Source organism: Lissotriton helveticus, chromosome 9, assembly GCF_964261635.1.
Source record: "Lissotriton helveticus chromosome 9, aLisHel1.1, whole genome shotgun sequence".
NCBI classification, from domain to species: domain Eukaryota; kingdom Metazoa; phylum Chordata; class Amphibia; order Caudata; family Salamandridae; genus Lissotriton; species Lissotriton helveticus.
Genome location: NC_136070.1, coordinates 784608531 through 784633339, shown reverse-complemented (window position 1 = coordinate 784633339; position 24809 = coordinate 784608531). Strand labels below are relative to the sequence as shown.

The 24809-nt window shown below is 46.8% G+C and overlaps 1 protein-coding gene across 3 annotated transcripts in view; it reads right to left on the bottom strand.

The window, feature by feature from the left end:
- Positions 1-24809, bottom strand: part of SYMPK (symplekin scaffold protein) — a 1116254-nt gene that overhangs the window by 927446 nt on the left and 163999 nt on the right. For all 3 annotated transcript variants that reach the window (XM_078660908.1, XM_078660909.1, XM_078660907.1), the window contains 2 exons: positions 23102-23351; positions 20511-20681 (listed from right to left, as the gene is read on the bottom strand). In XM_078660908.1, the coding sequence (XP_078517034.1) occupies positions 20511-20681; positions 23102-23351 (421 nt within the window). The remainder of the gene's footprint in view (positions 1-20510; positions 20682-23101; positions 23352-24809) is intronic.

The window sequence follows — 24809 nt, the reverse complement described above, 5'->3', positions numbered from 1 at the left end:
GAATTCACACAAATACACTCAGTGTATAAAGAAAGAAGAAAGCTTGCACATCAAGCAAGACAGTAGTAAATAAACAGAGGTAACAAAGTCTTGAGTACACAATACGTCAAAAAAATAAAACCTCAGCTTTTATGGTATAAAAGGGTGGACAACGGGGAGGTGGGTGGGTCTGTGAGGAATCCACAGGCAGATACTGTATTCACCAGAAAAAGCGTTACAGAAGGTAAGTAACTTGTTCTTCTGATGGCTACATCTGCCTGTGGATTCCTCACCTCATGAATAGAATCCCACAGCAGTACCTCCCCCGGAGATGGGTGTCCACCAGTGTTCCCCCTTATGTGCGCGCGCCCACGTCTGTACTCCAGAGCGCGCAGTGCTGCGTGTGGAGCGCGCACCCACAACATATCATGGAGAGCATTTTCGCCGCCGCTTTTGTAACGCTAGCGGCGTGAAAAATTGTCATTTCCTGGCTCCTGCACTTACTGCTGTACTTACTTCTTAATGAAGCACGGCTGGGGGCTGTTTGTCAGCCTTTGTGAAAATGTTTGTTAATTGCAGCATCGTCAATTCTGCAATTAACAATTATTTTCACAATGGCCAACACAATCAGCCCCCAGCCGTGCTCCTTTAAGAGACGAAATTCAATGGACGGTATTGTCTCTGATGTTGCAGTTGGTGTGAAGAGATCTGCTTTCAGGAAGTGTGCTTTTGAAACGCGTAGGCAGAGGATTGCTAGCAGCTACGCACCTTGCACCAATAGATGAACCTTTATCCCGTGATCACAGAGTTTTACATCCTTAGCTACTAGCTAGCCATCACTGCGACCAATTGTTAAATTGCTCCTCCGACGTGTTAGTCCGAAATACACCGCAAGCATGTCAGTTCTCAAAGTTTATTTTCTTAGTAAAAAGAATGAAAAAGATGTTAGTCCCATGTAACCGCCTCTGTACCCTTGGCAGTTATCCTATTTTATCGGCTCATTCCCAGTGTTGACCTGAATGAAACCACCGTCCCGCGCCAAAAACACTAACCCATTGCGCCTCCAATAGTGCAGTGTCTTTCGCCCCCTCTCCACGGGGCATGCTCACGCTGCCACCGTCCCCCCTCTACAACTGGCACCTGGATCATTCCGATGTATGAGGACAGGGCCACTTAACTAGTTCTCTGTGGCAGCGGGCAACTGACATACTTTTTTACTCCCCTGTTAGCGATGCCGCAGAGTCACCGCCAGCCCCGCAGCCATCTGCCGGTTTCTACCAAGCGTCCCTCAATCACTGCCATAAAGAGAATCACTCTAGAAACTACACAGGGTGATTTTTTTAAACCATGAAGCCAGCTTTTCATTTTCTTCTGAAGAGCAAGATTAATGTCAGGGTATTTCAGTGCAGGTTGTTGTGTTTCTAGAAGAATCTGAGATTATACTAGTTAATAGCTTATTTGTTTATAAATGTTTGAGCCTTTCATACCTGAAAGACGTGTAAACAAGTAACTTATCTGAGGGAAGGTTTTGAACACTTAAAGGATTACATATACGTCTCTTTTAGGGCTTCCAGTTACAGCTGTTTCAGGAACTCCAAGTCCCATGGGTATTCCTAATGCTGCTGTGGCAGCTCATGCTGCTGGTCGTGCTGGTATGGGTGGAATGACTCCTGGAGTCTACACAGTACTCTTGGTTAGCAATCTAAATGAAGAGATGGTTTCGCCCCAAAGTCTGTTACCCTCTTCAGTATTTATGGGGATGTGCAGCGTGTGGAGATTTTATACAATAAGAAAGACAGTTCTTTCATACAGATGGCTGATGCAAACCAACCTCAACTTGCAATGAGTCATCTTAAGGGTCAAAAAATGTATGGAAAGATAATTCGAGTAACTCTCTCGAAGCATCAGACAGTGCAGCAGTGCAACTGCTCAAAGCCTTTGGTGTAACTTCAGAGGACTTTTTATACTTTTTCCACAGTCTCGTCATTTCAGAACTGAGGCATTTTCGATATTATATTCAACAAAGCCATAGTTGTTGGTTGTTTATCTTATGCAACTAACAACGATTGACAAAGTCAATAGTCCTGGCATGTTGTAGGTATAAAGTTACTTGTATTATATATCTGGATGCAATGCAATGACAGAGGCAGCACAATAACAGCCGGGTGGCACGCTATGCTAGGCACAGATTATTATCTTACGTGTTTTTAACCCACGCCCTTAATTACATCAGGCACGCCCCTTTGAGAGACCCCCCAGTTTTTTCATCCAACTTAAAGCCCTGAGCAAGCCTAAAACCACCATGTGTGCTTTCAGAATCACTGACATATATTAGTGACTCTGAATGCACACATGCGTATCCAGGAAACCATCTTTAGAGCTGATAAGTAAACTCATGATTATCAGTTTTAAAGAGTGGCGTACCCCGCCTTGGTAGAGCCAGATCTGTACTGCAGAGAGTCTTGCCCTGATGACCTTGAATAATTCTCAAACAGATTATCGCAAATAGCATTTTCCTCCCATTTATTTTTGTTCTGGGTAATGAGTGAGATTGTATTACAGACATTTTATGACAAATGTGTTTTTGTTTCATGCAACATCTATAAAAAATATTATTTTAGATCCAAAAAGGTACTCAGATATGAAAAATGGGAGGATGTCACAGTGATTATTTGCAGTAGAATTAGTGGATTTCTATTGTGTTACAATATTGGAAAAATACATCACTATCCTTAAATATTAACTATAAACACATTTGGAATTTGAACCAGTGTGTCTGTGCACGGTTTGTGATCTGGTCAAAAGGACAATAGAAAGGTGAAACTGGATCGTAAATTCAAAGCTGATCCGCACAGAGGCCCCCAAAATACATTTGGCCCAGGGCCCTCAAAATCATTAAAATGCCCCTGAGCTGCCGCTGTGTAGTTAGTTAGGAAAGAAGAGGTTCACTGGCACTGTGGAAGGAGGCCTCTTGCCCCGGTTTCCTAATATATATTAGTGTTGCTTTGTCGTGGTTGCAGATGCTCTGCACTGCACTTTCTCATTTCGAACATGATACAACCATTTAACTGCACACTCAAGCAGGAACCCCTGTGTCAGACCCCTGTCGCTGCACCCACACATGTTGGGTTCTTGGCGCACATTGCTGTGGCTGGAGCGCCCAGAGACCTCACACTGCCGCACACAGAGGAAAAAAATTAGAGGGAACATTGGTGTCCACCCTTCTATACCAAAAAATCCTACAAAACCGAACACGCAAAATGGCCATCCCTCCTCACATCGGAATCTAAGCAGTAATGCTTCGCGAAAGTGTGGAGGGAGGGCCAAGTTGCGGCCTTACATATGTCCAAAACAGGAACACCTCTAGACAATGCAGGAGTAGACGATTTAGACCTGGTGGAATGAGCTTGAATGCCTACAGGAGGCTCCTTACCAGCCAGGGAGTAGCATATCTTGATGCACAAGATAATCAATCGTGATAAAGTGCGCTTGTGCACCGCCTTTCCCTTCATACGACCAGCATATCCAACAAAGAGCTGGACATCCTGCCGGAAGTCCTTTGTTCTGTCCAAATAGAAGCTAATCGCCCTCTTTGGATCTAAAGAATGAAGTCTCTCCTCCTCTTTGGATGGGGGAGGATAGAAAGTAGGAAGGGTAATAGACTGACCTAGGTGGAAGGGAGTCACCACCTTAGGCAGAAAAGCAGCCCTAGTCCTAAGTACCATCCTTTCAGCATATATGGTCAAAAAAGGCGGCTTTGAACTCAAAGCCTGGAGTTCACTCACCCTCCTGGCCGCGGTAATAGATACCAGGAAGACCGTTTTAAAGTCTTAAAGGACAACTATGCATCGGTTCGAAGACAAACTCATTAAAAAAGTTAACACCAAATTCATGTCCCACTGGGGCATGATAAAAGGAGAGGGAGGAAACATGTTTGTCAGCCCCTTAATAAATCTTAAGACTATAGGAGACTTAAATAAAGAAGGTTGATCCGGTGCCGACAAAGCCGACAAATACCCTTTTACAGTGGCCACAGCAAAACCCTGTTGGGCCAAATGAAGAGAAAAATAAAGAACATCAGATAGATGAGCTTTTAAGGGATCAATAGAATTCTATTCGCACAACTTAACAAATTTAGACCACCTGTATGAATAGATAGACTTGGTGGAGTGTCGCCTGGCCGATAATATAACTTTCACCACGTCAGGCGGGAGAGAAAAAGAATTCAAGTTGCCCCGTTCAATCTCCAGGCACGAAGGTGCAGGCTCTGGGAGGTGAGGGTGTGGAACTTGGCCATCCACCTGAGAGAGGAGATCTGCCCTGAGAGGGAGACGGAGCGAGGGTGCGACGAGAGTTGATGGAGGTCCGTGTATCACACCCTTCTTTGCCAATCCAGGGAGATCAATATAACTTGGGCCCAGTCTTGGTGAATTTTCCTCAGAACCCGAGGAATCAAGGGTATGGGAGGAAACGCATAAAGGAGTTGCGAGCTCCAACTCAACTGAAACGAGTCCCCCACTCGTGCTCGGCGGAGAACTGCCGACAGACTGTCCGCACGCACGTTCAGCACCCCGGCCAGATTTGCCATCAAGCAAATCCGATGGTCCTGAGCCCAGGATCCGAGTCGCAACGCCTCTCAGCAGAGACGATACAACCCTACTCCTCCCTGTTTGTTGACATACCACATCGCGGCAGTGTTGTCCGTCAAGACTTGAACAGACTGACCGCAAAGGGAAGGGAGAAAGGCCTTGAGCGCCAAACATATCACCCGCAATTCCAGAAGGTGATGTGAAACAACCTTTCTTCTGGAGACCAAAAGCCTTGATCTCCAGATCCCCCAGATGTGCTCCCCACCCTAGGGTAGAGGCATCCATTATCACTGTGGTCACCGATGGAGGAAAGTGGAAAGGCTTTCCTCGAGTCAAATTGCTCTCCACGCTCAACCAAAACAGATCCGCTGCAGCTTCTCTGGAGATCCTCACAGACTCCCTGATATCTCCGTTGTGCTAATACCACTGCCTGCTGAGACACCACTGGAGCGCCCTCATGTGCCAGAGTGCATGGTTGACCAACAGGATGCAGGAAGCGAACAGACTGAGCAGGCGAAGGACCTTCATAACTGGAACAACCGCTCCATTGTAAAACAAGGGAATTATTTCTTGTATGTCGATAATCCTTTGAGGTGGAGGGAATGCTCGACACACAGTGGTATCCAGTACCGCCCCTATGAACAGGTTGCACTGTGAGGGCACCAGGTGAGACTTGGGTACATTTACTGAAAAACCCAATTTGTACAACAGCTGGGTTGTTACCGGCAGATGACGACACACCATCTCTGGAGACTTTGCCTTCAGAAGCCAGTCGTTCAGGTAGGGGAAAACCGGAATCCCAAACCTTCTGAGATGAGCTGCCACCACTGCCATCACCTTGGTAAAGACTCGAGATGCAGTAGTAAGACCAAACGTAAGGACCGCAAACTGGTAATGTTGCGACCCAACCGTGAAAGGAGATACTTTCTGTGCGACTTCAGGATTGGGATATGGAAATATGCATCCTGCAAGACAATTGACACCATCCAGTTTTCTTGTTGCAGGGCCTGAAGAACCTGCGCTAGAGTGAGCATCTTGAACCTCTCCTGCTTGAGAAATAGATTCAAGATTCTGAGTTCCAGGATAGGACGTAGCCTGCCGTCCTTCTTGGGAATCAGGAAAACCGGTAGTAGCATCCCTGCCCCCTTTCCTGCTCCGGAACCACCTCTATCGCACCTTTTTGTAAAAGGGTAAGAACCCCCTTCTGAAGGAGAAGCAAATGATCATCCGTGCAAAACCCTTGGCAAGGAGGGTAGGGAGGAGGAGATTCCCTGAAGGGAAGGGCGTACCCATTTTCCACAAGATCTAGAACCCAAAGGTCTGAAGTTATCAATTTCCAGTCTTGTAGAAAATGGGTAAGCCGGCCTCCCACAGGACCTACATGATCCAGGATAGCGGATCTAGGGCTACTTTCCTGCATTACCGGGAGGGGAGGTAGAGGAGGAGGAAGAGCGATGACGTCCAGCTCCATGTGGGCGACCTCTGCCTTTACCTCTGTAGGATTTATACCAAGGGTTTTGTTGCCGCTGCTGTTGTTGTTGCTGAGGTGGACGGGAACGAAAGGAAGATTTCCCAAAACCACAGTATCTTCTGTAACCATACTCTCTTGACTGAGACTGTAAATCAAGAGATTTTGCTGTGGCTTTACTGCCCTTAAATCTCTGCAACGCCAGGTCAGCTTTTTCCCCCCGAAGAGCTTAGAACAGATTCCATAAGGGCGTGAATATATCTACCCAATAGACAAGTTGCATTAGTGGATTTCAATGCCATACTGGCCGACGAAAAAACTTTATTTGCAGATTGCTCAAGCGTTTTAGAGTCTCTATCAGCCGTTGCTTTAGGAAAAGAGCCCACTGACTGTTTTGAACATGAAGCTTAAACCACCAAACTTTGAGGTGACGAGTGGGAAGACAGAAAATCAGGGTCCCCTGGTGCCGGTCTAGATCTTCTAGAAACAGATCTAGAAACTGCAGGAGCGGAAAGAGGATTACTCCAGACTTCTAATATCTGCTTCGTTAGGGCATCATTGAAGAGTAAACGAGGTTCCACCACAGTAGAAGGAGAATGAAGCACCTCTGTTAAAGGATTAGGCTTATAGTCAGCCATCGGAAGATGTAGATCCAACAGTTCAGCTGCCTTCTTGATGACAACATGATAAGGAGCAACATCCTTCGAAGGAGAAGCTTTCTGCAATGCAAAATCTCCTTCTGAAGAGACATCCAAAGCACTTGCCTCACACAAGTCTTCCAATAAGTCCTCAGACTCATAAATGTCACCTTCCTCCATATCACCAGCCCGATATTGCTCCTCTTCAATCAGCCTTTGAGCTTCTCTTCTAGAGCGCATCCTTGGAAGCGGCGTCGCCATCCGCGGCGTCGACGGCTCAGGCAACGGCATCGAAGGAGGCTCCGCAACAGCGACCCGCGTCGAACGAACCTTGGAAGAGGTGCCAGACTGAGCCGGGGAATGGTCAAATGGCGTCAACACCCTCGGCGCCGGAAACTGCCATGACGGCGCCATCGGCATATAAGGCATAAAGGGGGCCGGAGGATAATGCTGCGGCACACCCAAATTAAATGCCAAAGGGCCCATGGGACCCGAAGGTGCTCCAGAGGGCCAAGTGGCTCTGGTAAAGGTACCATACATCGCATTCATGAAGTGCAACGGATCCGAACCCAGCGTCTGGATCGAAGGATCCTGCGCCGGTTCGAATTCCTTATGAGGAGTCTCCGGAGTCGGTTCCGCTGGAGTCACAGGTGGAGTCACAGGAGCAGCAGGAGACTCTTCTTCAACTGGATTCGAATCCCCATCTGAAGCCGGAGAATCAACCGGTGCCAGAGACTGCACCGGAGTACCCACATCAGGAGACCTGCCCGGCGACCCCTGGGGATACTCAGAAGGTGAAGGAGAAACAAAGTCCTTGACACGACGTCGTGGAGCAGTAGAAGGAGACTTCGAAGCTCGAGGCTTGGACGAACTACGTCGAAACCCATGTCTCTTGTTCTTCTTGTGCCTTCTCTTGGATCCGTGCGAAGTCGACAAACTTGACTTCGATCTTTTACCACCTCTCTTCTCCTTTCTCACTTTGGACATGTAGAGTTTAGCCTCTCTTTCCTTCAGAGCCTTAGGGTTCATCTTCCTGCAGGATGAACAACCTTCTACATCGTGATCACTTGAAAGGCACCAAAGGCGGGTCAGTAATTGACATGTGACGTCCGCATTCCTTGCAGGGCTTGAAACCAGACTTCCTAGGAACAGACAGTCGAGGGGGGCGGAGCTAGCTCGCAACCGAGATGGCTGCTTGAGCCGAGAGCTCCCCCGTCTCTGTCACTATCCTGCGTGTAGCGAGGACCAACGCGACTCAATTTGCTTGATCTGTGCCACCGAACAACTGAGGTGGGCGACTGGCGGGTCTCGGTCCCTGAATTCAGGCGATTGAGCCGTGGTGAGCTGCGCGGCCTGGGCGCGCTTAGGGCCACTGCGCAGCATACTCTGCTGTACAGGGTCAGGCGCACACAACCTAAGTTAATTCAATAGTTGGTGATGTGTCCTTTGATGGAAGGATAAGACCAGACTTTTCTTTTTTTAGTTGTTCCTTTCCTTATTTATTATATCACATAATGGTACTTGTATACATGAAAACCAGCCGACACGTGTTTCGTCAAAAAGGGGGTTGACCCGTGACTCTTCAGGGCTGGTCAGGTTGGGCTGAGGGCAGTATCGTCGGACCGGTGATAATTCCAACCCGGTCCTAATCGGGTGTGGGCAAGTAAAATTACGTGGACGTGAAGGAGGTGCTCCTTCAAACAGGATATACGGGTTGTGCCGCCGTTCAGTATACGGTCGGTCACAGACGGGCAAGCAAATGTGTATGTGTATAGTCATAATCTAGTGAATAGAATAGCAAGCCCATCCACACACCAAAACGGCGGTGGAGAGAAGAGAAATAACACCACTACTGTGCGAACAGATTTCGCAGCGAAGCCTACCCAACCTGAGCGTCTGTCCTGGCATCAGTGTCCAGACAGTAATGCTTAGCAAAGGTATGGACCGACTTCCAAGTGGCCGCCTTGCAGATTTCTGCAATTGGAACATTACGTAGGAAAGCCGTCGTGGCAGCTTTGCCCCTGGTGGAATGAGCCTTAGGTTTACCTCCTAAGGTCTTATTAGCCTTCTGATAAAACAATTGTATACAGGACACAATCCACCTCGAGATGGACTGTTTTGAGGTAGCAAGACCGGTCCTGACTGATCCATAATTGATAAACAATTGGTCTGACCTACGAATATCTTTGGTTTTATCCAGATAAAATTTCAACACCCTCCTAACATCCAGGGAATGCAGAGACCTTTCCGCTGGAGATGAAGGATTCTGAAAAAACGTAGGTAAAGTTATGGTCTGGTTAACGTGGAAATCAGATATAACCTTTGGAAGAAATTTAGGGTGAGTACGCATAACAACCTTAGCAGCATGAAATACAGTATAAGGTTCATAGCAACATAACGACTGAATTTCACTCACCCTGCGGGCCGATGTAATGGCCACGAGGAACGCCGCCTTCCAGGACAGGTGCTGCAACAAAGCCTTATGAATAGGTTCAAAAGGCTCCTTCATCAATCTGGACAGCATCGCATTCAATTCCCGCGAAGGAAGCCGGACAGGAGGGAACACTTTCTTCAAGCCTTCCAAAAAGTCCTTGATCACAGGGATCTGGAAGAAGGAAGTCTGTGAAGGGCATTTCCTGTAGGCAGTCAGCGCAGCTAGATGAACCTTAATGGAATGGACATTAAGGCCAGACTGCGCCAAATGTAGAAGATACGGAAGGATGACATCTTCCTTACATGTCGTTGGGTCATAGTTCTTGGACTTGCACCAGATGCAGAATCTCTTCCACTTGTAAGCATAGGAAGTCCTAGTGGAAGGTTGCTTAGCCTCCTTCAGTATGTCCATACAATCCTCTGGTAGATTCAAATGGCCATATTGCACTATCTCAGGAGCCATGCCGCACAAACTCAAAGACGAGAGGTTGGGGTGCACCATCTGCCCCCCGAACTTCATGAGAAGGTCCGGCTGGCACGGCAGCCGTATGTGAGGAAGGAGAGACCGGTGAAGCAGGTCTGTGAACCACCACTGCCTGGGCCATTCCGGGGCAATCAGGATCATCTGCGCCCTGGACTGGGACAGCTTGATGAGCACCGCCGGAATCAGGGGAATGGGTGGAAAAGCGTACAGAAAGCTGTTCGACCGGTCGATCCATAGTGCATTCCCAGGCGTCTCCTGCTGGTAGTACCTGGAGGCGAAGTCTCGGCATTTGCTGTTTTCGGCAGTGGTGAACAGATCTACATCTGGAGTCCCCCACCTTGCGAAGACTTCTCCTAGTACTGCGTCGTTTATGACCCATTCGTGGTTTTCCTGAATCAGTCTGCTCAGTGCGTCCGCCTGAACATTCTGCACACCTGGTAGATGGGTAGCCGTTATCGTCAGTCCTCTGGCTAGAAGCCAGCGCCAGATCGCCTGCGCCTCCTGCGACAGAGTGCGTGATCTCGGGCCCCCCTGCTTGTTGAGGTAATACATTGTGGTGGTATTGTCCGTCTGTACAAGCAGAGAGTTGGTCTGGAAGGACGGATGAAAGGCCTTCAATGCCAAGTGAACAGCTCTGAGTTCCAGGAAATTGATGTGATATGTGGACTCCATCGGGGACCACGTCCCTTGTATCTGTAAGTCTCCGGAGTGCGCCCCCAGCCGTGGAGAGACGCATCCGTCACAATAGTCTATGTGGGAATGTCCTTGTGGAAGGGAGCCCCTCTCAGGAGATTCTCCGCTGAACACCACCACTTCAGAGACTGAAGAGCATGTATTTGTATTTGTATCTGAGTTTTATATCGCGCCAAATCACAGACAGGTCTCAAGGCGCTTCTGACAGAATACAGCAACAAGAGTAGGGTAACGAAGAGTACAGATTACCGACCAATCTTACAGGGATGCAAAAGCGTCCCTGAAGAGCAATGTCTTCAGACATTTCCTAAAACTGAGAAGATTAGATTCTTTACGGAGGACCTCCGGTAGCTTATTCCAAATGGTAGAGGCTTGGACTGAAAAGGATCTACCACCTTTGGTCGCCATTTTAAAACGCGGACATGATAGCAGTAAAGAATTGGCGGATCGTAGAGCTCGCTTGGGATTATACACTTCAAGCCTCTCTTTTATATAGGCAGGCGCCTGCCCATAGATTGCCTTATGGGCGATGCACAGGCTTTTAAATTCAACCCTCTGCTTTATAGGGAGCCAGTGTAACCTGTAAAGTAGAGGGGAAGCATGGGTCTGTCTAGGTAATCCAAAGATCAACCGTGCTGCGTCATTCAGGGTGACTTGTAGACGATTGATTAAATTTTTGGGAAGACCTAGATATAGTGCGTTCCCATAGTCTATTCTGGAGACTATTGTAGCTGAAACAATAGTTCGAAGCATGTTTGTAGAAAGCAAAGGGGCTAGCTTTCGCAACTGCCTAATCAAGTTGGTACATGATCCGACCACAGCGGATACTTGGCTGGTCATCGAGAGCTCCTGGTCGATCTTAATACCAAGGCTCTTGACGCTGGGGCATGGCTTTGGGGTAGGTCCAAGTTCTAGGGGCCAGAACAGATCATTCCAGGGCGAGGCAAAAGTTGAAACTACTAGGACCTCCGTTTTATCTGGATTGATTTTTAATAGGTTAGACGTCATCCAGTTCACTGTAAACCGCAATATCTTTTGGGCCATGGACTGAGCCGTTGTATTATCGATACTCAGCAGCAGCTGAGTATCATCGGCATAGTTAAAAACTTTACAGCCCATGTTTACCAAAGAGTCTATCAGTGGCTGCAGATATAAATTGAATAGGAGTGGCGAGAGTGCGGACCCTTGCGGGACTCCACATTCCAAGACGCCTACATCAGATACACGATCTGCTAATTGGATCCTCTGCGTCCTCCCTGACAGAAAAGACGTTAGCCATTGGAGAGCTTGTTCTTTTATCCCAGACATGGCTAGTCTGTCCAGGAGCAGTGCATGGCTGACAGTATCAAACGCCGCTGAAAGGTCTAAAAGTATCAGGGCGCTTGGTTTTTTACTGTCAGCCATGCTAATTCGGTGCTATGGTGGGCACGAAACCCCGCTTGCCGCTCCTGGAGTAGATGATATGATTCCAGGAGAGGTGACAATGATTTTAATACATGCTGTTCTAAAAATTTTAGACAGGAAAGGCAGCTGGGAAATTGGCCTGTAGTTTTTCAGACTGGTTGGATCAGCTCCTGGTTTTTTTATCAGGGGTTTAACACGTGCCTCTTTAAAGCTAGCTGGTAGTAGTCCTGCGGCTAATGAATTATTTAGGAGGTCTAGGATCTGGTCCTCCAAGATAGGAAGTGCCAGCCGAAAGATTTCAGGGGGGCAGGGATCAGCAGGGGAGCCCGACTTGGTTGAGATAGCGAGTTGTCTGAGGGTTATCGGATCTATACTAGGGAATCTAGAGATAATAGAGGTCGAAGGAATTTGAGGGGGCAGTGAAATGGTAGACATGTTTGGGATATCTTTCTTGATATCTGACAGGATGGTTGCTACTTTTTCAAGAAAGTAGCATTGGAAGATGTTGCAGTCTATCACTGTATCTACCTTTCCTTCCTTCTTACTTAATTCTTTTAAGATTAGGAAGGTTTCTTTCTGGACATTTACTGCATTTTTTATGCGGGTTTCATAATAGTCCTTTTTAGTTGATACGATAAGTTTTTTATACGACTGAAAAGATGTTCCAAACAGTTCGCGATCTGTATCGTTTTTAAATTTCCTCCAGCATCTTTCAAGATATCGGAGCTTTCTTTTTTGATCCCTCAAGCTCTGGGTAAACCAAGGGGCCCCTTTTTCCACACCCTTTATTTTCTGTGTCTTTTCTGGGGCTATCTGGTCAATCGATTCTGAGACTAGCTACTATGGTGTCATAGTTTAGATCTAAATCTGAGTTATGATATAAATTCATTGATTTGTGTAAATGTTTGGAAAGGGCATCTGTTAGAGTTACTGAGTCAACTTTTTTCCATTGGCGCACTTTTTTAGTTTTTAGCGGGAGTTTGATCTGAGGGCTATCTTGTGGTACATCGCACAGGAGTAGATGGTGGTCAGACCAAATACAAGGTGTAATACTCGTAAGGGCCACCTCTGGCATAGAAGTCCAGATTAGATCGAGAGTGTGGCCCTTTATGTGAGTAGGGACTTCCACTAATTGTTCCAGGCCTAACGCAGTCATGGAGGTCTGTAACTGACGTGTTGGCAGATCTTTATCTGTCTTATCCCAATGAACGTTGAAGTCCCCTGTCACCAATATTTTTTTATATCGTGTGCATATATCCGATATAATAGGGAAAAAAAGGTCGTTAAATGTTGATGTACATTGTGGTGGACAGTAAACTGTTAAAATGATAAGACAGGAATTGTTCAAGGTGATTTTTATCCCAAGTAAATCTACAGAATTTATTGTCTCAGCTAACATTTTCGCCACTGTGAGTTGCTTTTTAAAGATAGTTGCTACGCCTCCACCCCGGACACCATCCGGGCGATTATGCCAGATCATGTCACATCCACTTGGAAGGGCGGCTATGATGTCGGGGGAGGAGTTATCACCCAGCCATGTTTCAGTAAGGGTCAATATATCAATGGTCTCATCCTGTAAAAGGGTAAAAATTTCCAGGTGATGTTTCTGTAGTGACCTAGTATTTAAAGTAGCTAGCTTCAATGGAAGTGGTAGGCAAGTGTCTCTGCGACTAGGGGATCGAAAGATGTTACATTCCTTGAGGATGGAACACGTGGTGGAATTTAAGATGTGCCTGCCTGAATCCAATGCTAGGAGGTCATTAGCAGAGTAGAAAATACACCTACCAGAGTGCCTGGTCCCTGAGCCCGATCGAGAGCGGACGAGCGCAGACGGGCAGGATTCTGGCACGACTCCGGCGCGGGTCCGGCGCGTCCGCTGTACGCGTCCGCTGCGCGGAGTCATCACCGTCTGTTTTTGTAGCGCTGCCAGAGCACGTCACCAGCCCAACCCGACCCAAGATGGCCGCCGAAACCGGAGCCCTGCCCTCGGCATCAACACTCAGCCGAGAGCAGGTCCGGAGCTGAAGAGAGGGGGGAGAATGAGCCTAAAGCGCCACGAAGCGCAAGGGAGTCTCTACACACCTCTTAAGATCAGGTGTGCACAAATGCCATAAATTATGTAGATTACAATTTGCTCAAGTTAAAAGCGGCTAAAATACAAGAAAAGGTAGGAGACCTCCCGGCTTCCGCCTCAGGAGGGGAAAATTGCTGTTGTCAGTATGCAGAGACAGTCGTATCTTGTCGTCCCAAGACCCCTTCCTCTGATCCCACTGATCCTCCAAGCACTCCTGCAATGGTCTCATGTGCAGCCATGCGCGTGGCGTGAGGAAGATACAAGAGGCCATCGACCCCAGTAAAGAAGACACTGTCCTCACTGTTGTAGATGGAGCGGTCATAAGAGCCTGAGCCTTCCGAAGGAGTGATAATCGTCTCTCCTCCGAAGGAGACACGCTTGCCGGCAGCGTATTGATGGAGGCTCCCAAGTACTGTATGCACTGGACCAGAGTCGGGACAGACTTGGACATGTTGATGTGCAATCCCAGCTTGTTCAAGAGAACGCACGCCTTCTGGAAGTGCGCTTGAGCTTCCGAGAAGGAGGAGGCCTTGATCAACCAATCGTCCAGGTACGGGTAGACAAACACCTTGTTCTTCCTCAGGTGTGCAGCTACCACTGCCATGCACTTCGAAAATGTTCTGGGCGCAGACTTCAGCCCGAATGGCAATACTGTGTACTGATAATGATTGGCGCCGACTTGGAATTGCAGGAACTTCCTGTGTTTGTGTGCAATGGGCACATGGAAGTACGCATCCTGGAGGTCTATAGCACATAGCCAGTCTCCCTGTTCCAGCTGAGGATAAATCTGATACGACAGCATGCGAAATTTCTCTCTGCGAATCCACTTGTTTGCTTGTCGCAAATCCAGAATGGGCCTGAACTCGTTCTTGTCCTTCTTGCGAACCAGAAAGAACCGGGAGTACAGACCTCTTCCCCTTTGATGTATATCAATCAACAGAAGAGTGACAATGTAAGCTTGGACGGCGACAAAAGTAAAAGAAAATCAAGGAGTAGTTAGTTTCTACCACCAGAGCAAGTACATAAGTAATAGGGAGATAAAGTGAGCATGCTTAGTGAAAGAAAAAGAACCCTCAGGCACCAACTGAAAGTCGGTAGCCAGTTGTCTTCATTGGGTTCTTGTTAGGAAATTAATATCAAAAGATGTGATAAGCTAAAGTGAATTAAAAGGAGTGTGGTCTACTCCCCAAACCGAAACATTCTTTTAATAAGAGGGTAGCTCTAACTCCATTAAAATCAATGATAGCGGACGTATAAATGGTTGTATTAATTTGAACCATAAAGTCCTATGAATTAGTCAGAAGGAAGGAAAGAAAAAGTAGGTCGACATGTTTCTGCTAGGGAGCCAATAGTCAGCTCAGCATTCGTCAGGACCAAAGAAGTCCTCACTCCGCGGTTGACGCACGCTAAGGCGCCAGAACCAAGGGTGTGGGACATAAAACTATACAACCTTATGTGTGATAGTTGCACAGGTGTTGTCTCCTATGGCCTCTCCAGATTTTGGGAGAAAGGGAATTAGTCAATCGGTAGTGCAGGTGCCCCATAGGCTTGTGGCAGGGGGAATCCTTCACGCCCAGTGTATTTGCTACTGGGCGACTGCCCGCCGTAAAACACCTGCAGGCTGTGGATGTGGACGCTGTAGGTGTTTTACGGCGGGCAGTCGCCCAGTAGCAAATACACTGGGCGTGAAGGATTCCCCCTGCCACAAGCCTATGGGGCACCTGCACTACCGATTGACTAATTCCCTTTCTCCCAAAATCTGGAGAGGCCATAGGAGACAACACCTGTGCAACTATCACACATAAGGTTGTATAGTTTTATGTCCCACACCCTTGGTTCTGGCGCCTTAGTGTGCGTCAACCGCGGAGTGAGGACTTCTTTGGTCCTGACGAATGCCGAGCTGACTATTGGCTCCCTAGCAGAAACATGTTGACCTACTTTTTCTTTCCTTCCTTCTGACTAATTCATAGGACTTTATGGTTCAAATTAATACAACCATTTATACGTCCGCTATCATTGATTTTAATGGAGTTAGAGCTACCCTCTTATTAAAAGAATGTTTCGGTTTGGGGAGTAGACCACACTCCTTTTAATTCACTTTAGCTTATCACATCTTTTGATATTAATTTCCTAACAAGAACCCAATGAAGACAACTGGCTACCGACTTTCAGTTGGTGCCTGAGGGTTCTTTTTCTTTCACTAAGCATGCTCACTTTATCTCCCTATTACTTATGTACTTGCTCTGGTGGTAGAAACTAACTACTCCTTGATTTTCTTTTACTTTTGTCGCCGTCTAAGCTTACATTGTCACTCTTCTGTTGATTGATATACATTATTGCTAAGGGGTACAAGAGTGACCTTTTGACCCTTTTTCTCTTGTTGATTGCATTTAACTCTTCCTCTTTGAGACAGAGGTACGTCTTCTATCGCCCTTTTCCTTAACAGGGTATCAGCCTCCGCCTGGAGCTCGCGCAGCTGAAACTGCGAGCTGACCGGTGGAATTGCTGGAGGCAGGCTGGTGAACAGAAGACTGTATCAATTGCAAACCATATTCAGCACCCACTTGTCCGGAGTAATTTTTCTCCACTGCCAGAAAAAATTGAACGATTCCCCCCACCGGAGTGGGTAACTGATGCAGGGGAAGTAACCGCTCAGGGCCTAGACCCAGCCGGGCCCTTGTTCGCCGCCGCGGACTGTTGGCCGCCCCTGCCCTTCTGGCGCTTCTGGAAGGGCCTCCGGAACTGCTGCTGCTGTTGTTGTTGTTGCTGTTGTCCCGAAGCCTGCCCTCGCCCTCTGCCTTGCGCCCCGAACCGTCTCTGGAACGGGCGGTAGGTCTTCTTCTCCTTGGGCTTCTCCAACCCGACGGCCATCAGGGTCTCGGCCTCTGCTTTCATGCGGGCCTTCTCGTCGTCCGCATGCTTGCCAAACAGGGTTTCCCCCGAGAAAGGCAGGTTGGCCACCCGTTGTTGAGCCTCTGGTTTGAGGGATGTAAGGCAAAGCCAAGCGTGGCGCAGTTGGTTGACACCATGGCAATACCCATGCGCCGCCAGAAGAGACATCAGCAGCCGCGCTGATGACTTGGTTCGACACCAATTGCCCCTCATTCAGAATCTCCTGAAAGTCCTCTTTCTTCTCTCGAGGAAGGAGCTCAGCGAATTGCTGGAGGGACTCCCACAGGGCTCGATCGTACCGGCCTAGCAAAGCCGCGGCACTTGCAGCCTTCATTGCAGTAGACGCCGTCCCACAGACCTTCCTGCCTGCCGAGTCTAACCAGCGGCTCTCCTTATCAGGAGGTACCGTAGATGACGGGGTGGTGGCATGCTGCTTCCTAGCAGCCGTCACTATGACCGAGTCCGGTGTCAGATCCATCCTGAGAAAGGCCGGGTCAGAATCCGGAGCCCGGTACTTCTAGAGGAGCCTGGAGGGAGCCGCCTTCATCACCGCCGGAGTGAGAAACAACTCCTTAGCGGGCTCTACCAATCCTGGTACCAGGGGTAGCAACGGGCGAGACAGGTTCTTTTAATGCAGCGTCTCGAAAATCACGGACGTCGTGGGCGTGGGCACCGTCACCGTGATGCCCAACTTAGCCGCACCCCTCAGCAGAACATCTTGGAATGAGCCAATGTCGTCTACTGGCGACACCCTCGTCCCAGGGGATTCAGACAAAGTCGGCGAATAGTCCCTGGCCCCAGAAGAGTCCGTGTGGGATCTCGAGCTGCGCCTCCTGTGGCGTCGCCTTGATCTCGTCGACGACCGCTGCCGACTCCGCGACCTCTCCCTCTGTCTGGAACGAGAGCGCGATCTCCTCTGCTTCGGACGCTCCGCAGGTCTCAAAGGAGCAGGAGACTGCGGCCTGACCGGGACCCTCGGCTGAGGAGTCCCCTTAGGAGGCGTCTGGTACCGTGGTAGCGAAGCCATCCTCGGCGGAACTGGAGTCAGTCCATGAGGGGGTAGCAAAGGATGAGCATGAGGAGAAATCTGTGGTAGAAGCGGAGGTGGAGTGGGATTCCGTGGTGGAGGTTCCTTGGGTAAGGGAGGAGGAGGAGTAGACGACCTTGGCTTAGAAGGTGTATATACCTCGGAGTACACCGAGCCCGGTGACTCCTTCTTCTTAGGCGGAGGCGATGGGGAGGCAGTGTCTCCTATTGGAGAACGTCGCCGACGCGCCCCAGCGGACCCAGAGGGACTCCTGGCGCCAGACCTCCTTCTGGGGGAGGGCGACAGAGGGAGGGCGACAGAGGGAGGGCGACAGAGGGAGGGCGACAGAGGGAGGGCGACAGAGGGAGGGCGACAGAGGGAGGGCGACAGAGGGAGGGCGACAGAGGGAGGGCGACAGAGGGAGGGCGACAGAGGGAGGGCGACAGAGGGAGGGCGACAGAGGGAGGGCGACAGAGGGAGGGCGACAGAGGGAGGGCGACAGAGGGAGGGCGACAGAGGGAGGGCGACAGAGGGAGGGCGACAGAGGGAGGGCGAGGGAGCGAGCGAGCGAAAGAGATGTGTGTATGCTGGGTCTGGTGGCTCAGTGGACGAAGGCGTCTGCTGCAGGGACCTGTGTTTAACCTCATGGTCACAATCTTTTTTGCTTTAGTCCCGCCCCCTCCCCCTCTGACCCCGCCCCCACCGGTACGGCCCTCGGCCACAAACCACACTGTAAATTTGGCCCCGGAGAGAAAGTTTGTGAGTACCCATGATCTAGGTCATCTTCGTTTCTGTTTTCTTTCTATCATTCAGAACATAATGTTTTTTTCCAAAGAGTATTCTCTTCTCATTTTGTGGGGAAAAGACTATGCAATATTTGGATCATAAGATTGTGTAGCGTTAAAGTAAACAGATCATTAGAATGAAAATGTTTTGGCTGCACTGGGAACAAAAAAGTTAATCTGAAAGATAATACATTTGTAAACTATGTTGAATTATGCAACTACAGCAAATTGTTCTTTTTACGAAAATATCAGAAGGATGTACAAAGGTGCTTCTATTTATTTATAAGCAGACATCACTAAAATTTCCATTGTCCTGACCATTAATAAATCTGGTCTAACAAGTGGTAAAATAGTACCAATGGTCATAACTGTAATTCAATAATCACTTTAAGTGCAATTTAAAAAAAATAAGATTTTATTAATAAAAAAAAATCATGAAACCTACTTGTGCATGTATAAGCAGGAAAATAAGCCTTCTCTGAGCAATGGCCCATCCTGGGGGAGGAGCTTTGACACCTCTGCGCAGGATGAGCATTGTTTCTGGTCCCAGAGAGCAGAGGCTCTCCACCAAGGGGTCCAGAAACATGTCTGTGTGTGGCAGGCTGCCTAAATCCAGTCAGTGCCAACACCAGGGTTGGTAGGTTTTCAGGGGGTACCTCTGAGGTGCCCTCAGAGTACATGTTTTTAATTTATTTCACACTGGCATCAGTGTTGATTTATTACAAGGATCTGTTTGGTAACAAACACTCCCGGGTTCAGTGAAGCCATCATGATGCTGTGGAACTCGAGTTGTCAAGCTCCCAGCCCATGTACTCCCTATGGTTTCCCTGGCCCTTACAGTATTAATATAATACTGTAGGTGAATAGCTGCTCATGCAGATATGCCAACACCTGCGACATAGTGCACCCTGCCTTAGGGCTGTTAAGGCCTGCTAGAGGGTTGACTTGCCTATATCTTAGGCAGTGCTACCTGGCATGGCACACAGGCAGTGTGCCATGTCGACGTTGCCCATTTTTTCACCTCATAGGAACATACAAGCTGCAGATGCAGTGGCATGGTCCTAGTGAGGGGATCCCAGGGGGCCCTCTTCAACCTCCAGGGCCTAGGTACCCTGGGTACCAATTACTAGGGACTTACAGGGGGCAGAAGTACGAATTGTGGACAATTTGTTAGGGAAAGACCTATTTTCTCACGTCAGCTTAACTACAATATTGTTTGAACCATAGGATAACATTGGACAGTGCTGAAAAGTTTCTCAGTGACAATTTCAAGGTGAAAAATATTTTTAATTAAAAATGTACTCAGCTAATTACGAAAATCATGATTTTAAAATAACATACAAAGTATATTTTTCTGAAATTGGTCTGGATCTCCTTCTTGAGTCGTGTGGCCATTATTGATCACTGTTATGCAATAAATGTCTTAAACTCCATGTTAGACCTAAGGCTGCTCGCCCACACTACCACTAACTGAGCACTTTGGAATTTACATTGAGCACTGTACACTTCCTACTACTGTAGGAAGCCAGTTTCCTACAGTAATCAAATAAAAGTCCAAGGAATCAAAAAACAAAAGAGGACAATGATCAACTGAGTACTGGCTGAGGGCTCCTATCTTATAGTAGTTGGTTGGGCAAGGTGGGCAGCAACAGCCATGCCAGTCAATGGTCACTACCAATATGAGGGAAGACTATAATACATATTTTACACAATTATTGTTTAACGACTTATCTGCTTTTGCATACAAAACAAATCTGTTTATAGGGAGAAGACCGCCCGTGTAAGGTTCTTGGTCGGCTCCAAGTGATACAATTTCTTTGTTCAGACAACAGAACCTTTTTCTGATTAATCTGTGCTGCTGAAGCAATCTCAGTATTTCCCTATTTGAGAGCAAACTTTCAATTTTAGAGGACTTAAAAAATATGACAGTTGTGGAACAACTGATACTGCTCATTCTCTGTAGCCCTACAATCCAATTTCTCAGATTTCCTACCCTCCTGCTGTTTAAGAAGCGTTTACCTGGTCACATGCACTAGATACTCACCATGTAATGCTTCATATGCCTGGATGACCTCAGACATAAACATGGGTCTTTGTCGGGCAATACTTGCTAGCGATCCCAGGGCAGCAGTCAGATTAATGCTAGATATGGCTGGGTGCACCATGAACTTGAGAAGTTTTTCCAGGGCAGATTTTCCCTCGTCCCGCAAGGAATCTGCAACATAACATAGAACAGATTAAATCACACAACTTAAAGGAGGAGGATACAAGTTGAATGACGCTGCCTGCATCGCTTCTGTGTCAAACCTTTGTCAGCAGAAAACATTTGTAGCACCATTTTTTAGACTGTGTTCAAGCAAGTTACCTTCACCGGTAGTTGCACTGTGCACAGCACTGAAACTCACTAATTATCTACATTTAAATGGCTTTTTTCACCTCGTTAACAGGTGTTGGATCTAAGGATGTTCAACAGTTAAGTGGTGTCCTATACAATGAATATGCCTCTCAACAATTGTGCTATACATCAGGGCAATCAGGTTGACATTGTGCCCGGACGGGAATTAATGCCACAAGAAATAAGGTATGCAACAATAACAAGGTGATGATTGGAAAGCTTGAATTAATCTCAGCCACTGACAGTCGCCCGGGGCCACATCCAGTCAATTGTTTTTTGCCCACCATGCCACCTCAGTTTGGAACATGCCACATGCAAATCAGTCTTTACCATGCTCCGATAGAAACAGTCCAGCCCTGTCAGGCCAGGTCCTCCATGAACCGGCACTCAAGCAACCCAGGACAGGTTTAGCACTGATTAAGGATGATCAGCTAGGTATAGCTTGGTTCCAATGGCACAATGAGCATGGGACCAACGTCTGGGCATGCCAGTCGCTCTTAGGGTATCCAATGCAACAAAAATAGGATGATGGATGGAATGCTTGAATTAATCTCTCCCACTGGCAATCGTTCAGACACATCCAATTCCATCATTTGCGACTGGCATGAGGCCCAAGTAATTACTGGTGGCTGAGAATAATCCAAGCATTCCATCCATAACCTTGTTTTTGTTACACGTTATAAGGCAGTCAATCATTTAAGCTGTTTAGTAATCCACCATTAGTTGTTTTTAAAAGTCATTTTTTTATTTAAAACAAGATTTAAAAAACGTGCCTGTTTGTCTGCATTTCCTACTATATGGTGTCATTTTTACTTCAATACAGTAAATTTGATTAATTGATTAGAAGGTATCTAGAAGATTGTATTTGCAGTTTTAATTTTATAAGAACATAATAGGCACATTTCAAATTTGGTAGGTACAAATCATTTTAATGGAAGGGAGACTAAATGTGCTCAAATACCTGCATTTAGCACTCAAGAGCTAAAACTCGATTGGAGAGAATCGTACCCATCATGTGATAGCTAAACAATCCTGAGATGCGGATAGGCCTCACTGAGTGGACGATTAATTTACAATAATCTTCGGTATGGCAGCAACATAGAAGGACCCACAACCACTATCTAATGCATGGTGTGGAGAGGCCTTATTACATCAAGATGGAACAGTTGGTTTCAATTCATAAAAGCATTTGCGTATTTAATAAACATGAAGGAACTTAAAATGAAGGTGCTGACAGCAAGTGAAATTTACTACAAATACTGTAAATCCTAAAGTGTAAAGCGTTTAACAAACTCACTATTCAAATCTTGCCTGCCCCAAGTGAGCGGTTAATGTGTTGCCTCAATTTTTTTCTCACACATGCCAGACCTTATTTCCTCCTTTACCTTCTCCTGTAATGGCCTGGTTAAGCAGTCTATAAAAACAAATCAGCAAAGTCATGCAGCAATCCATCAGTTCTTGGATTACTAATTAAGGATGCAAAGCAGTAGGATCGTAGAAAAGGAAGCATCATGAAGCATGTTAAACTTTTTTAAAAATAGGAGAATCTTTTTAGAGGACGCATCGAAAAGGGTTTAATACAATAAAACGCCAGTGTAAAATGTAAGTCTTGCACAATTATTTTGCGTATTCTCACTGGTCTATACCCAAACTTTTCTGTCCGAGAAAAAATATTCTACATTTTAGCAACTCTGATCTTTAACACCATCCGCGCTACGCGTTTTCCCGCTGTGCGCTGACTTTTGCGAAAACCCGCAGTTCATGACGAGCTCAGCTCGTCATGAGTGTACGAGAGGCGTAACTCATGACGAGCTGAGCCCGTCATGAGCGTCGAAGGGATTAAAAGCTTTTCAATGTCCTCTGAAGAAGAGGTGTCCACAGGGCCAAGGACCACTTTTTCCCCAGTGTTAGTTAGTCCTATAAATATATGAAACCTAGAGTTCTCAATGAGAATTTAGGCAAACAGGATCAGAGTCCAATGTAGCAAATGAAAGCCTAGGCAACACCAGTGCCTCATTTCAAGAGCAAACACAGATAACCAAAGTACCTCATTCTGCAGTGTGTGCATGCGAACATGCACAAAAAGTGTAATTCCAAGCGAATAGCCACACATATACACAGCACACACAGGTTTAGGTGCCTCAATTTCACAAGTAACATGCTTACAAGGAAACTGAGTTTGACTTTCCATGAGACAGTAATTTAAGTCTTTTCAACTCATTCTATTTAAGTGTTCTTACCATGTTTGATGTATGGGTGGTCTTTTGGCACACGATCGAGGCTGATGTCATTCTCTTGGCGCTTCGGTATGTCAGAATCGTACATACGGGGAGAAAGTGTGATGATCACGCTCTCCACAAACTTGATGGCGTGAGTTCGGATCCCATCATTGTCCGAGTCCAGAAGCTGGATGATATCCCCTGACATGTCAGAAACCATCTCCCAACACGACTCCTGTTTATCTGTGATTGTCTTAGTACGAACCATCCACTGCATACAAAGGGAACAAAAGAAGGGGGCGAAAAAACAGGATTACCATCAATGACAAAGAACAAACAACAAACTATTGGCATATATGCTGAAGGCTTCATTCAGCTCATTGAAGCCTCATCTTCAAGACACCTAAACAGACTGTGTGCGTGTGAAGAGATTCTGGTTTCATTTATATTAGATTTAAGCCCAATGCCCTGAAAGTACTACTGCTGACCTAACCTTCTTGGAGATCATAGCCAATGAAGACACTGTACCACTCACCACATATTGGGGAGAGTTTCCTCATCGCAACCTGGACCCAGAGATTGGAGGGCTGCCCCATTTCAGCCTAGAAATACACTTGACCAGAGAGATGACTACCTAGCAAGCACAATCGCCTTATGCCAGCAACTGCTTATTTGTCATCTTTGTGGGACTACCTTCCCACCGACTTGCCCCTCTCCCACATTCTCCCAAAGCCTCCACCCAGCATGACACTGAGCAGCAGACCATCACCTTCCCGTGTAACTTGGGTGTGGGAACCAGAGTCCCATAACAGTCCTGGGCTGTGAAGAGGTCCTGTACCCTGCGTAATTATTTACTGACATGTTCCAAAGCGCAAGGAAGCCCCTGATTGGTATTTGTGGTCTGACATGCCAATTCGAAAACCTCCCACCTCTTTCCTAAAGGCAGACCTTGCACCACCACCCAACACACTGACTTGCATATTAAAAATCGACTGACAAAAAAATCATTACTACTTGTATATAGCTGCTATCCTAAATTGTTTATCACCAATCTACTACATAGTAAACTACCACAACTCAAACGGACTATCTATTAAAGTAGTGTATAAACAAAGACAAGATGAGATGAGATATTATTTAAATGTAAACATGTTACTTCGAGGTAATTGTCAAGAAAGCGGTTAATACAACTGGTCACATTAGACTCCGATATAACATTTTCTGCCAATTATTAAACAAACAAGACCTTTTCAAACCAATTATTCCCTAGAGTCCTCAAAGTGGAAATCAAAGTAAAAATCACCCCCAGTCACAGATGGATTAGTTACTTACCTGTAATCCTAGTTCTCTTCCAGGGGTATCCTCATCAAAGTCATAAGCATTAGAATATTCCCGCCCATGCGCGGGACCCCGGAAACAATATATTATATGTGCCCCACATATATTATAGACATATATATAAATATATATATATATATATAAAAATAAGCAATTGCAGCCAAATAAACAATAGAGCTGGAATATGCAGTGAAGAATTTCCACAATACAGTGAATTCTGTATTAGAAACATGAGAAACAACACCAATGCTTGTTTAGAAACTGTTTTAATGTACAGAAAACAGTAGAAATTCTCATAACACACTGTAAGCATATACCGCTCCCAGGCTGCATTGCAAAATCCCAGTCTAAAAAGACTGAAAAGCTAACCTGTAGCTGAATGCACTAAAAC